Source organism: Rousettus aegyptiacus, unplaced genomic scaffold (assembly GCF_014176215.1).
Source record: "Rousettus aegyptiacus isolate mRouAeg1 unplaced genomic scaffold, mRouAeg1.p scaffold_m13_p_8, whole genome shotgun sequence".
Taxonomy (NCBI): Eukaryota; Metazoa; Chordata; class Mammalia; order Chiroptera; family Pteropodidae; genus Rousettus; species Rousettus aegyptiacus.
In genome coordinates, this window is record NW_023416311.1 from 68,827,154 (window position 1) to 68,839,457 (window position 12,304).

General features: G+C 37.9%; 1 protein-coding gene across 1 annotated transcript in view; it reads right to left on the reverse strand.

Moving 5' to 3' along the window:
* SV2C (synaptic vesicle glycoprotein 2C) overlaps positions 1–12,304 on the reverse strand; it is a 163,313-nt gene that overhangs the window by 118,218 nt on the left and 32,791 nt on the right. Inside the window, exon 2 of the mRNA XM_016137145.2 lies at positions 2,570–3,250. Coding sequence (XP_015992631.2) covers positions 2,570–3,149 — 580 coding nt within the window. The 5' untranslated portion in view covers positions 3,150–3,250. The remainder of the gene's footprint in view (positions 1–2,569; positions 3,251–12,304) is intronic.

Consider the following 12,304-nt stretch of genomic DNA (forward strand, 5'->3'; position numbering starts at 1 on the left):
AGCAGCTAATCAGACATTCAAATATTTACTCCTTTTGCCAGCCTGATTAACAGTGTTATAGTAGCAGACAGGACATACACATAGACATGTGCGCGCACAATATGCCCTTAGCTTCTTTTAAGTCAATCTTCTAGCAAACACAAAGAGAAGACCTAGCTCTCAAATAATGAAAACATAAATTGGTTCATATTTTCCATTCTTGGCCTGCCTTGAGGAAAATGGCACAATGCTTAGTAGCAAACGAGAAATTATTTCGCAAATCTATATCCTCAAAATGCCACCAAACATGGGTCATGCATCTTTCCTTTCTGCATTTTTGATCCCATTGCTATGACTTAGTGTGGTAATTATATTACAAAGCTATTATTCAATGAAACGAAAATGGCAAAACAATTTAAATGCTTGTCTAAAAAAGGACTTGGGTAGTATGCAATTATAAGTGAAATTACAATGGGAAAATAATTGAAATGCAATTCTGGAAGGCACAGTTATGAAACCATTAAGATGCTTTTGTTGTGGACTCACAACATTGAGTAAAACTGTACACTCCTAGGACACATTTTTAATTCACTAAATCAGGCAACATTTATAGAGAAATGAAAATATCTGTACTCTAATTGTTCCACAGCATTATCTACATTTCTGAATGCCACCTGGGGGTGTGAAACCTCATCAGGGTTGATAGGTTTATAGGATAGACAGATAAGAGAATCACACATGATTCTATGCTTCCACCCAGCATCGAGAAGATAAGGGCACAAGGACAAGCTCAGCTTAAGTTTTTCATAAATAGTTCTAATCTGAAAGCTAAGATTGTAACATGAAAAGATGTGTGTTCTAAATTTAAGCCTACAATTGTTAAATATTTGTGTGGATATATTTCTAAGGATCTATCTTCTTAAAACATTCTGCTGATAAATTCCTTTAGCAAAATTTTGATAAATATTTTGGTGCCAAGGTTTACAGTGGATATACTTGCTCTCCAAAGGAAAAAAGGTACAGTGCTAGATATGAAACAGATATGCTGAAATGATCAATGGGACAGATGACCAAGAACTGTCCTCTGAACCATGTTCTGCATTTCGATAGTTGAACATACAAATGAGTCTACCAGCAAAAACCATGCAAAATATGCTCCCTTCCTCACAGCCTGCTTTCATAGATTCATCTTTTTCAGTTAAGTAATCAAAGAAAAAAATGCTAGGAGTGGCTCATATGAAAGAAACAAGTGTTAAAAGAATAAGATGTAAATCCTTTTCTCATTCATGACTATCACTCTGATGTCATCACAGAGCAGGTTAGGAAATAATATTTAATTGTTTTTCACACAAAAAATTTCTAAGCATCCATAATTATAACATTACTTAATAAAGTGACTAGGTTTCCACCAAAGAGTTGTATATTTTTGTTTTTCAAGGTTTAATTTTTAAAAGTCCCTTGGAAATAGAGATAACAAGTATTCTTACTCTCTTTCACAGATTCTGAAACATATAAAGATTTAATATGCATATGAATATGTTCTCTGAGGTATGCTTAACAAAAGGAGTTTAAAAGTCCTCATGACAATGCACCAAGCGTTTGAAACAGACTCTTAAGTTGTTGGGGGATATTCCACTGTGTGCCTGGTTCTCTGCCTTCTCATATTTACTGCACGAGGGAAATAAGTGAGAGTATTAACTACAGCTTTGTAACTATATGAACCTTGAGTGCATGGCAACTTTAAAACAAAATTCAAATCTGTTATCTAGAAATTTTATAGAGAGGTCATATTGTTTTTAACACACATAATTTAACTATTAATGTGATTTGAAATAGAATTGTAAATAATATGAGGAAGTGAAGTTTTTCCAGTTTAGGCACAAAAGTATGAACTTTGAAAAAGATCAAAAAAGTCATGTAGATATAATCTATGAATTAGGCTAATTAAAGAAAATAAACAAGCAAACATATACATAGATTATAGAAAAAACAAAAATTAGCACGATCCCAAAAGTATTTAAGGCATAGTATTATACATAAAATTTGAAATTTAGAATTTGAAATCACATTTGTCAGAATTTCATAAAATTAACCTGTATTTATAAAAATGTCAAATAAGTTTCATAAAACAGCTTAACTTCCAAGGGCATATCTTTGGTAATTAATTAAGGATAAACCAATATAACATAATAATATAAAGTTAAAATATATTACTCTTATTTTGAAAGGCATAAAAACATAAGTTGGATAAGTTGGATTGAAATTCCTTTCTATCAAAGGCTGTGACTTTGAATATTGAAGGTAGGTAGGTGGGTGGATGGATGGATGGATGGATGGATAGATAGACAGATGGATAGATGATAAAGAAAATAAAGTAAATGTTAACTCTAGAATCCCAGTAGTAGAGATAGATGGGAGGCATATTACTGTCCAATTCTTTTTATTTCTATGTATGTTTAATTTTTTTTTTTCACAATTAAGTGTTGGAAAAAATACAGTGCTCTGGATGAAAAGTATTTATTCTATTTGTCAACTTTGCTCAACAAATAAACCAGTTTCAGAATTTCTCTCTCTGACATAACGTACTCACCTAGCCATCCAGATCCTGAATTGGGTATGCATAAGTCTGTCTCAGCACTGGGCAACACGAAGCCAACAACGAACACTTCCACACCATCTGCCATGAGGGCCATGCCCAGGACAAAGAAAAGGGCCCACTGAAAACGGCCATGACCACACTCTTGGATTATGAGCTCATACTGCTGGGCTAGTTCTTCCTCGTCAGCTTTCCTCTCTGACTCTAGCTCCTGTCGGTCCTTGTACTCATCGCCCTTGGGTTGCCCCACTGACACAATGCTGTCTTTTCCTTGGTTCATAGTGGGGATGCCCTGATACTCTCCTTCATAGATTTCATCATCTTCATCATGACCCTCAGTAGCTTCACTAGAGCCTTCATCATCATTGGCCTCCCCATCGTAGGTTTCTCCGGGTGGGTAATAGTCATCATCCTCTTCTTCATCTTGGAACCGACTATATGACCTCTGGGTATATTCATCCTGGGCCCGGTCCACTGCTTGATTCACCTTCTTTACTGTTTGTTTCTTCACCTCTTTGGCAATGTCCTTGGCACCCTTCACCAGTGAAGTCCTATCCTTGTAAGAGTCTTCCATCTTATCTCAACTGATGGCCAATGAGAAGATGGAATTTTTTCACGGATTCTAGTCAGCAGTTCAGTTCTGACAGCATCATCTACTTTGGGTTCCAAGTGGAACTGCAAAACAAGAAAAACCAAAGGAGATATTTATTACTCTTTTCGATGTCTTTTTCACCATCTATTTCTTGGTGTCTTTTCACATTGCCCCCCCCCCCCCGCCCCCACCCAGACTAAGGCACAGATTTAGCTTTCCTTCCTTTTATCTCACTGTACACATGCACACCGGATGCTGGTTCTCTGCTAAAGCATGAACAGCACTTGAAGTAGCAAGAGTTTTTACTGTTATTATTACTGGTTTGTTTTTAAGAAACTCTGGCCACTAGGTAACTTAGCATAGAATGTACAGGTATTCCCATGAGAATAAAACAGACCATCTGCCCCCTTTAAAAGTATATCCAACACATTTGCAAGTTCCACAAAGGTATAACCTGTTTGAGAAAAATAATTTTGCTCACAGACATATATACACTACAAAGGCAAAATCAGAATATGAGAAGGATCCTGTCTGACCTTATTTCTCCACATCGAAAAAACAAAAAAGCGGGCAAGTAGCTCTATAGTCAGCACTATCAAATCATACATGTATATTTGTAAAATGCATTTCTCCTCTACTTTCACTGTATTCCTTCCTATAAATGATAATAGAGACTCACATGCCACCCAGAACTGACAATGAATATTTCCCACTAGCATAGTAGTTGTATCTGTAGGAAATTGGCAGAATTCATCAGATGATTTCATAGATGTCTTTGATAATCATTGAATTAGAACATTTGGCTTGTTTAGTTGGGGGTGGGGGGGAGGAGTCTGCCCTTTCAGAAACCATCCACAAGCCAGCAAGGAGGGACAAGTAAGCCACATGTATTTTCCCTTTACGACCCCACCTTATAAATACTCCGGGCTTTGTGTCTACCATCTTCAATCCGAACTCCCCATCCACACTCCCTCCCACCTTGTCCTGCTGCCATCCAGTTAACTGCTGTCTTGGATACCAGAGTCACCAGACTCCCTGACCCAACATTTGGTTTTTGTTCTCACTGACGGCCTCCTAGGTCTTGGCTCATTCCATTCAGGCTGACCTCATGGTAACTGATCTGTCACTTGTCCACTAGGCTGTCTCTTCCAGTGGCTCAAGTGAGCCAGCGTTAGGCTCAGCCTTGTACATGGATAATATAAAGGTGGAAAAGTCACTCTCCCTCGTCATGAATCTCCAAGCCCTACACTGTGGCAGCATTCCAAATAGTGATTTATATAATCGTCATTTCTACTTTTTCTTTTGTACTCAGTGTAAAATACTCGGTAAGTAACTCTTACGAAAATACATTTAAACTGCAAGCAAAAATGACAAAAAGATGTTTGTTTATAAATGGACTGTGCATCACTACCAGTGAATACCTACAAACGCCCTGCAGGCAAAACAGAAGAATGACTCTACACAGGCCTGTGGCTCAGAAGATGACAAAATGAAATTAAAATAAACATGATTACAAGGCTTTTTGCCAAATGTCTTAATAATGTCTGTTTGTTCCTTTCCTTTCTTTTTGGAGAGCTGAGAGGGAGGGAAAGGGAGAGATGGGAGTCTCTGTGAAGAGAATAAGAAAAGATGGAAAGACAGTAAGAGAAGAGGCTGAGAATGGAGTGCTCAGAAACTCCAGAAGGAGGCAGGAAAACATGAGAAGAGGAGCAGGGAGAGTGATGACAAACAATGTTGGAGGTGGAGAGATGTTCCCCACTTTAAAAATTCAAAGCAAAATTAAAACATTTCACACAATAAATAAAGCCAACTGCATAAGCTGGTGATCACGTCAGACACTGCACACCAGCGGCATCTGTCCATGGCAGCACCGGAAACACCGCGGAGTGAAATCCATAGACGGGCCGAGTGTGAGAGCAGAGCCCCAGCCTCCGTGACGCGCGCCACCCAGGGCTGGCAGCGCCTGCTGGCGGTGGAGAGCTGCTGCAACAGCTGTTTATAATAAACAGTAAAGAGATGGAGGGTCTTTGGCTTTTCTGCCTAAATATCCTCACCACATGGTTTAAGGAGCTTTCAGTCCCAAAAAGGTCTTTGTGGGAGAGTCACCTCTGGACGGAATACAGGCATGATGTCTTGAATGTCATTATTATGACAGAAAAGTGGATAATTCTAACTCACTAAGTAATCTAATGCCATGAGCAATGAAAAAAATATATAAGACTTTTACAGTTAAAATTTTTGATTTTAAAAAATGCTTCCTGTAAAAGTTTAGTTTTAATTCTGGGGCAAAACAAGGAATATGTATATACCAGGTCTTTTTTTGACTCAGGGTGCCTCATGCCAAAAATCGAGGTACCAATTGATTTTTAGATCCTTGACAGAAGAGACTAGGTCTTGTAGTTTGTAGTCTCACTAAAGCAAAGGAGAGTTTTTTTGTGTGCTGTTGCATAAATAAGGGCAGGTATGAATAGTCATTCAAAAATTCTTTCTAAAATCAGATATCTGTAGATGTTGCCATTAGAGAAAACTGGGTGAAGTATATAGGGGATCTGTCTGCATTATTTCTGGTAATTCTATGTGAATCTGTGATGATCCTCAGGTAAAATATTAAACAAGAAGACACGTTTGCACCAGCTTACTAAGCAATCTTGGAAAATGTTCAAGGTGCTTAACTAATAGGTGTATTGTCCAGGGGGCAGAGTTAGACTCTATGTCTAATCCTTTCTCTGGTAAATGCAAAAAAAAAAAAAAAAAAAAAAAAAAAAATCCAAAAAGCTTGGCTCATTCCAGAGATTACCAGGAAAATGGCAAATTGGTATCTGAATCGGAAGGTCATGCCTACATTAAAGCAGCAGTTTGCAAGATGTGACCAGCCACCAGTGTGATCTACGAGGAGGCCCAGGACCAGCAACATTGCATCATCAATGCTGGCAAACAATATACCTCTGTTTTGGGGTAAGTTACTGAGTTATACCACATAAAATGTGCCAGACACCATCTTAATAAAAAATGGTTTGATTTAGTGCTTACTCTAAGCCAGGCATTGTGCTAACATCTTTATATACATTCTTTTATTCGATCCTTACTTCAGTCCTACAAAGTGGGGATTAGGGTTGGTGTTTACACTGTGTCCAGGACAGAATTTGACATATATTAAGTGTATTTAATTAGAATTTCCCAGAAGCGGGCCCTGTGATAAGGAATCAGGTGTGAATCATTTATTAAGGGCGAACTGGGGGAGGTGTAGAGGAAGCAGGCAAGGGAGGGGGATGACTGAAGCAAGACTGCAATTGTATGCAGAGTCCCATGGGCTGAGTGTCAACCTTATCCTCAGTTATCATTCCTGATAACTTGGGAACAGAAGTTATGCCACTCAAGGCAAAGGTGCTGAGTTTTCATTCTCCCACCTTCCCTTGTTGACTAAGGCCCACCCAGAGGCAAAGGTGGACTAGGTACTTCTAGCTCTCTGCACCAGAAGGTAAAGCAGTTCCAGTAGCCCGAGGGCAGTCCTCTGAAGAGGTACAGGTGCTGGCTGGTGGAAGCAAAGGCAGCTGAAGCCAGGGGAGGGGGGCTTAGAGACAGCACATGAAAGGTATCCAAGAGCATCTTGGTGGAACATTAATAGTATCTCCTACAATAAGTGTTTAATAAAATTTGTTTAGATGACCGGCTGATCATGCTAAGCCACAGGACCCACAGTTGATCAACTGTGGTAATGGCTGCTACAACAGGATAATATTTACAGCAAAGATCATGTGACATATTTAATGATATAAACAATCGTTGCGCATATTCTAGCAAAATGGAATTTTAATTTTTTTTTTTGATGGTCCATGCCAAACAGCATGTATCCACTAACACCATCTTACACATGTTCCCATCATGCTCAAGCCACAGGCACACACAAAGATGTTTCTCTCAATTTCTCCACACTGTGCCCAAACCTCCAGTCCTTCCTTTGGTTTTACCCCTCATAACCACCATCACTAAAATATCTTGGATAGCTCCTCCTCTTTAAAACATTCTAGAATCTTCTGGATGCTGGAAGAGTCCATAGTTTTAATAACTATGTTTGTGCACTTTTAAAGATATTATGTACTCATAGAGTAATGATAGCAATACTAATAGATCACCTATTACGTTGGCCATGTGCTACGCACTTCAAAGGTATTATCACACAACAATAATTCTCACAATAGTCATACACAATAGGTACTTTTACAATCCCCATTTTACAAATGGGGAAACTGAAACCTGCCCAGTAAGAATTCAAATCTAGACAGCCTACCCTCAAGCCCAACTGCTTACCCACTACATCTATTCTTAGTGGAAATGGGAGAGTGTGATGGGAATACAGAGTTGAAACAGCAAAGCTTCAGTAGAAGACAGCCCCTACCTCCCACGCCTGGATATAGGGATCCTCTAAAGTCCTCGCAGATCCTAGCGTGTTGGGATTGGAGGGAGGGGCTCACTGTATAACTACCCTCTTCCCCTGCTAATCTACTGGAGACCTTCAATCCAGAAGACAAATGGCAATTCATTGCCAGCTGTTGGAAAATTGTATCCACATTTCTTCCTTGATGCCACACTTTCTTCCCAGTCCAGCCATGCTGGACCACACAGGGCTCCTTCTGGGGAGTAGGGGAGGGAGGCTGTCCAAGGAGTTTTCCATGATGCAAGCAGCAGATCTGAGTAAGCACCTCCCTTGGGTCTGAGGCCAGCAGGCCAAGGTTTTTCTCCCCTTTCACCAGAGAAATCTGTCCTTTGCTGAGAGGAGTGAGGGGATGTATAGGGTAGGTGACGGAGAAGCTACAAGTGTGTTTCCCACATTTGTCTCTCCTGGGGAACGGTGAAAATTCCTGTACCTGAGTGGAAACCTGAAAAGTAGAGAATAATGTTCCACCTTGGTACAGTATGGTTTTGGTCAAGACTACAGAGGAGCACGCCAGCCATTCCAATAAAAGCCATATCACTTTCTATCTCTTATGAGATATAACATAAGACTGATCATATGTGATGACATTATAATAATGTTACAAAATAGGGCTTCATTAAAATACAAAGACAAGAAAGTAAACATCTAACAGTTTTAATGAGTCCAGAAATATTTTGAGGAATACTGTAATGAATCACTCCAAACTAATATAGGTTTTTATCTATGATTAATGTCAGAAAGAATAATATTCCCCACCCACATTGCAAGTAGGGCCGGTTGTAAACAACAGATACTCAAAGCAATTTCATATGTGTCTGAAAATGATTTTTAAAGAAAGCTTAAAATCAATTTCATTGAGGTATAAATTACATTCAATAAGATGCTCTAGTGATTATTAAAAGAACACGGTCTAAGAGATTTGGTGCAGTATGCCATCTAGATTATGAATATGTTTATTTGGGGAGGGAACAGTTGTTGAAATGCTAATTCAGCACAGGTGTGAAACTTCTGGACCTTGTGTTAACTGTCCACAAAAAAAGATCGGCATATCTGAACTCTGGACTTGGTGGTCTGGAAACAGGCTCTGGAGATAGCAGAAAGATGAGAAGGTGGACACGGCCCAGTAGGAGCGCTGAGCACCTTGTAAAAACATCCTATTGCTACTATATATAGTCTAACCTTACATAATAGTGAGGACACTTGAAGGTGACCAGAGTTAAAATGTAGAACTCCCTATTTACAGTGATACAGCATTCTGAAAAGAAGTTTTTGGAAGGGAGAATAGCACATTTTGAAATAAAGGGATACTGACCCATCATCCCAGCCTGTCCAAATCTCTGACAGCAGACTTTTATCACTGAAGGATGCCTCTTGTCCTCCAAACCTTTAAACTTACATGTAAATATGAGGAAATCCCCATTCTTCACAGGGCAATTCAAAAGCCACCTTTTACATCAAGTGATTTCCTTTCATTATTGATTGACCTAATCACATCTCTCAGTTAAGCTTAGTTGGTTTCCTCCTGGCATTCAATTATGTTTTCCTTTATGGTTGCCCATGAATGCGATGGTATTCCCCATCAGAATGTAAGTTCCCTAAAAACAGGAACTAAGCAAAATATAACACTGTAAAGTGATGTTATTAAATGAGAACACAAGCACCATAAGGGGTCAACTCTCTCACCTCCCTTCCTTCACAAGGGAAGTGCCTGAATCAGCATTTCCTCAAAGTGCAGCCTGCACTGTGTGCTCCTGCAAGGTGCTCTGAGAGGAAACATTACTGTGGTCAAATAGACTTGAGACGTTTCCATCTTCTCCAGGAGTGTCATATGTCCTTCTCCAGGAGTGTCACGAGGCAAAGCTGTTATAAAGAACCTGCTTAAATGTGTTACCTACTATTTCCCAAGCTTTCTTAACAATAGAACGTCCCCATCCCCAACATGACACCAGTGAGCAGTCCTCATTATACACTATGTATTAAGAAATGCAAAGATTCTTTAAAATTCTAGTTTTATTATAAAATGCCATAAAACTCACTAATTAGAATTAATTGAGGGAAGTAGGATGAAAGGCAGAAAGTCTACGTTAAAATAATATTTCTAAAATGAAGTACAACATTTCTTTCAAGCCTATGAAAAACTGAAATTAAGTTTCAAAATGTAAGCTCTTATAATTTTAGACTTGCTACAAAAATAGAGTATTTAGCATGTCTGTATATTTTAAATAATAAGTCATTCTAAGAGTCTGGAAATTTTAAGTATATTAGCATTCTTTTTATGCAATTTTGACACAATTAATTTGCGCTATGAAAAACAGCTCTCCTAAACCAGGGCAAATTGGCCTCAGCAGTTGTCTAAATCTCTATAAATTCCACTTGAGTGAAATCTAGAGGCCTATCCAAATAACAAAACTTTTTATATATAAGAACTTTTCTGAAGGCCCCAGACTTTTTTAAAGAAGAAATATTCTCCAGTGAGCAATATTCTCTTAAAGAGGTATCCAAATTCAATTTAGCACAGTAAACATTCAACTACACGCTTAAGAAATAACTGGAAAATTTAGGAAGTCATAAAGAATAAAAAAACATTTGTATTCCTATCATCTAGAAATCCTCATTCTTAAAAATGAACAGTTATACTTTACTCTTTATGCTATGCAGATGCTTGACCATCTGATTAATTTAGGTCTTACTGTACATTTGGATTTGAAACCCTTCTCAGATTACTCTATTATATCTAACTCTTTAGGTGTGAATTTCTTCATTCACTGGGCAAGTAGACTATCTCAAATATAACAGAATATCCATGTCTCCTAACCCCCAGGACCTATGGATGTGACCTTATTTGGAAAGAAGAGTAATTAAGTAAAGATCTTAAGATGAGATCATCCTGTATTATCTGGGTGGGCCCAAAATCCAACGGGCAAACATCCTCATAAGAGACAAAGAGAGAAGACACAGACATAGAGAAGGCCATGTGAAGGTGGAAGAAAAGATTAGACTTATGCAATCACAGCCAAGAAACTAGAAGAGGCAAGGAAGAATTCCCTTTGGATTGAGTAAAGCCCTGCAACATCTTGAATTGTGAGAGAATAAATCTCTGTTTTAATCCACCCATTGTGGTACTTTGTTAATGAACCACAGGAAACTAATCCAAGGTCCTTTTCTTATTAAATTTTAAAAGCTCTTTATATAGTAAAGATCTAAACTCTTTTGTCACATATGTTGTAAATACTTTTCTCAGATGGCCTTCTCTATGGTGTTTTTGCCTTGCAAAGCTATTAAAACTATTTTTATAGAGTCTATTAAAAGGTTCTTCTTTCATGTTTTCTGCCTTAGTAGTTTATTAAGGCCCTCTTGAACTTCCAAAAACATTCATCTATATTCATTCTAATTCATTTTAGTTTTATTGTTTAATGTTTAGTTCTGGACTTATTTTGCTATGTTGGGCCAAAAAAAAAAAAAGAATTTTAAAAAATGAATAATCAAATATCTCAGAAATACTTATTAATATGAGACAAAATTCTTATATATATTAGTACTTCTTTAGTTTTGAATTCTGCTCCATTGATAGGTTTATCTATTGTTGACTTTCTACCACTGAGCTTTAATTTTTATCACTTTGTTACAGGTTTAATATCTATCAGTGCCTGTACCCTTCATGACTCATCTTTTGCAAATATTTATTTATATCTCATCTACTTTCTCATCCAGATGAACTCTTCATTAGAATTTTAATTAAAATTATACTAAGAATCTTACACTAAAATTTTCATTTGAATTTTAATGAGAATTGTACTGTTTACAAATTAATTTTATAGGAACTAAAAGTCTTAAAATGGTCATCTCATCCTAAAATATCTCTCTATTTACTCGTCTTCTTTTATGTGACTAAATTTAGATATTTTTCTTGTTATGACAGTTATTTAATAAACAAGATGCATATACACATATATACATACATATATATTTTAAATTTTTTATTCATTTGTATATTTGCTTATTGGTTCTTCGGAACCATTACATATATATGTACACACACAGACACACACACACACACACACACACACACGTGATATATATTATGTCGGATCCGTTTGGTTGGCCGGGAAGTACGCTCTCTCCTACAGGAAAACATTTGCTTCAATGGGGGAACAAACACACTGAATTTTAATCATGAAGTGGATCAGATGAGCTGCATATGTTGGATTAGACTTGCTTGAGTTCAGAAAGGGAAGGCTCTGAACCATAAAGACAGTCTTAGTTCAGCTTTCTTCTCCAGACCTTTCTGTAGGCCTGAGCTCTTCTCTTTAAAGTGTGAAAAGGAGCAACTCTGCAGAACTGGCAAGAGACTTGGGTGTTTTCAGTGGAGTCCAGAAAGAGTGCAGGGCTCCTGGATTCCCATCCCTAAGTAGCTACTAGGATCCCTTTAGGGGAAACCAGATGCCCGAAGAGCATCAAAGCAATCTGCATTATTAAGTGTAATCAGTTACCAGACTGTCATACCTACTTCTTACCCTTATATAACAGTGAGATACTCTCTTCCGTGAAATAACCAAAGATGTTGTGGCAGATGATTTCCCTGGCATTACCCAGAAGCTGACAGACTTGAAAGGGCCCATTTATGAATGTGGTAATAACCACTCAAAGTGAATGTGGTCAGCTCTGCTTCTTTCACTGGGACTTATGAATCATGTGAAGTAAA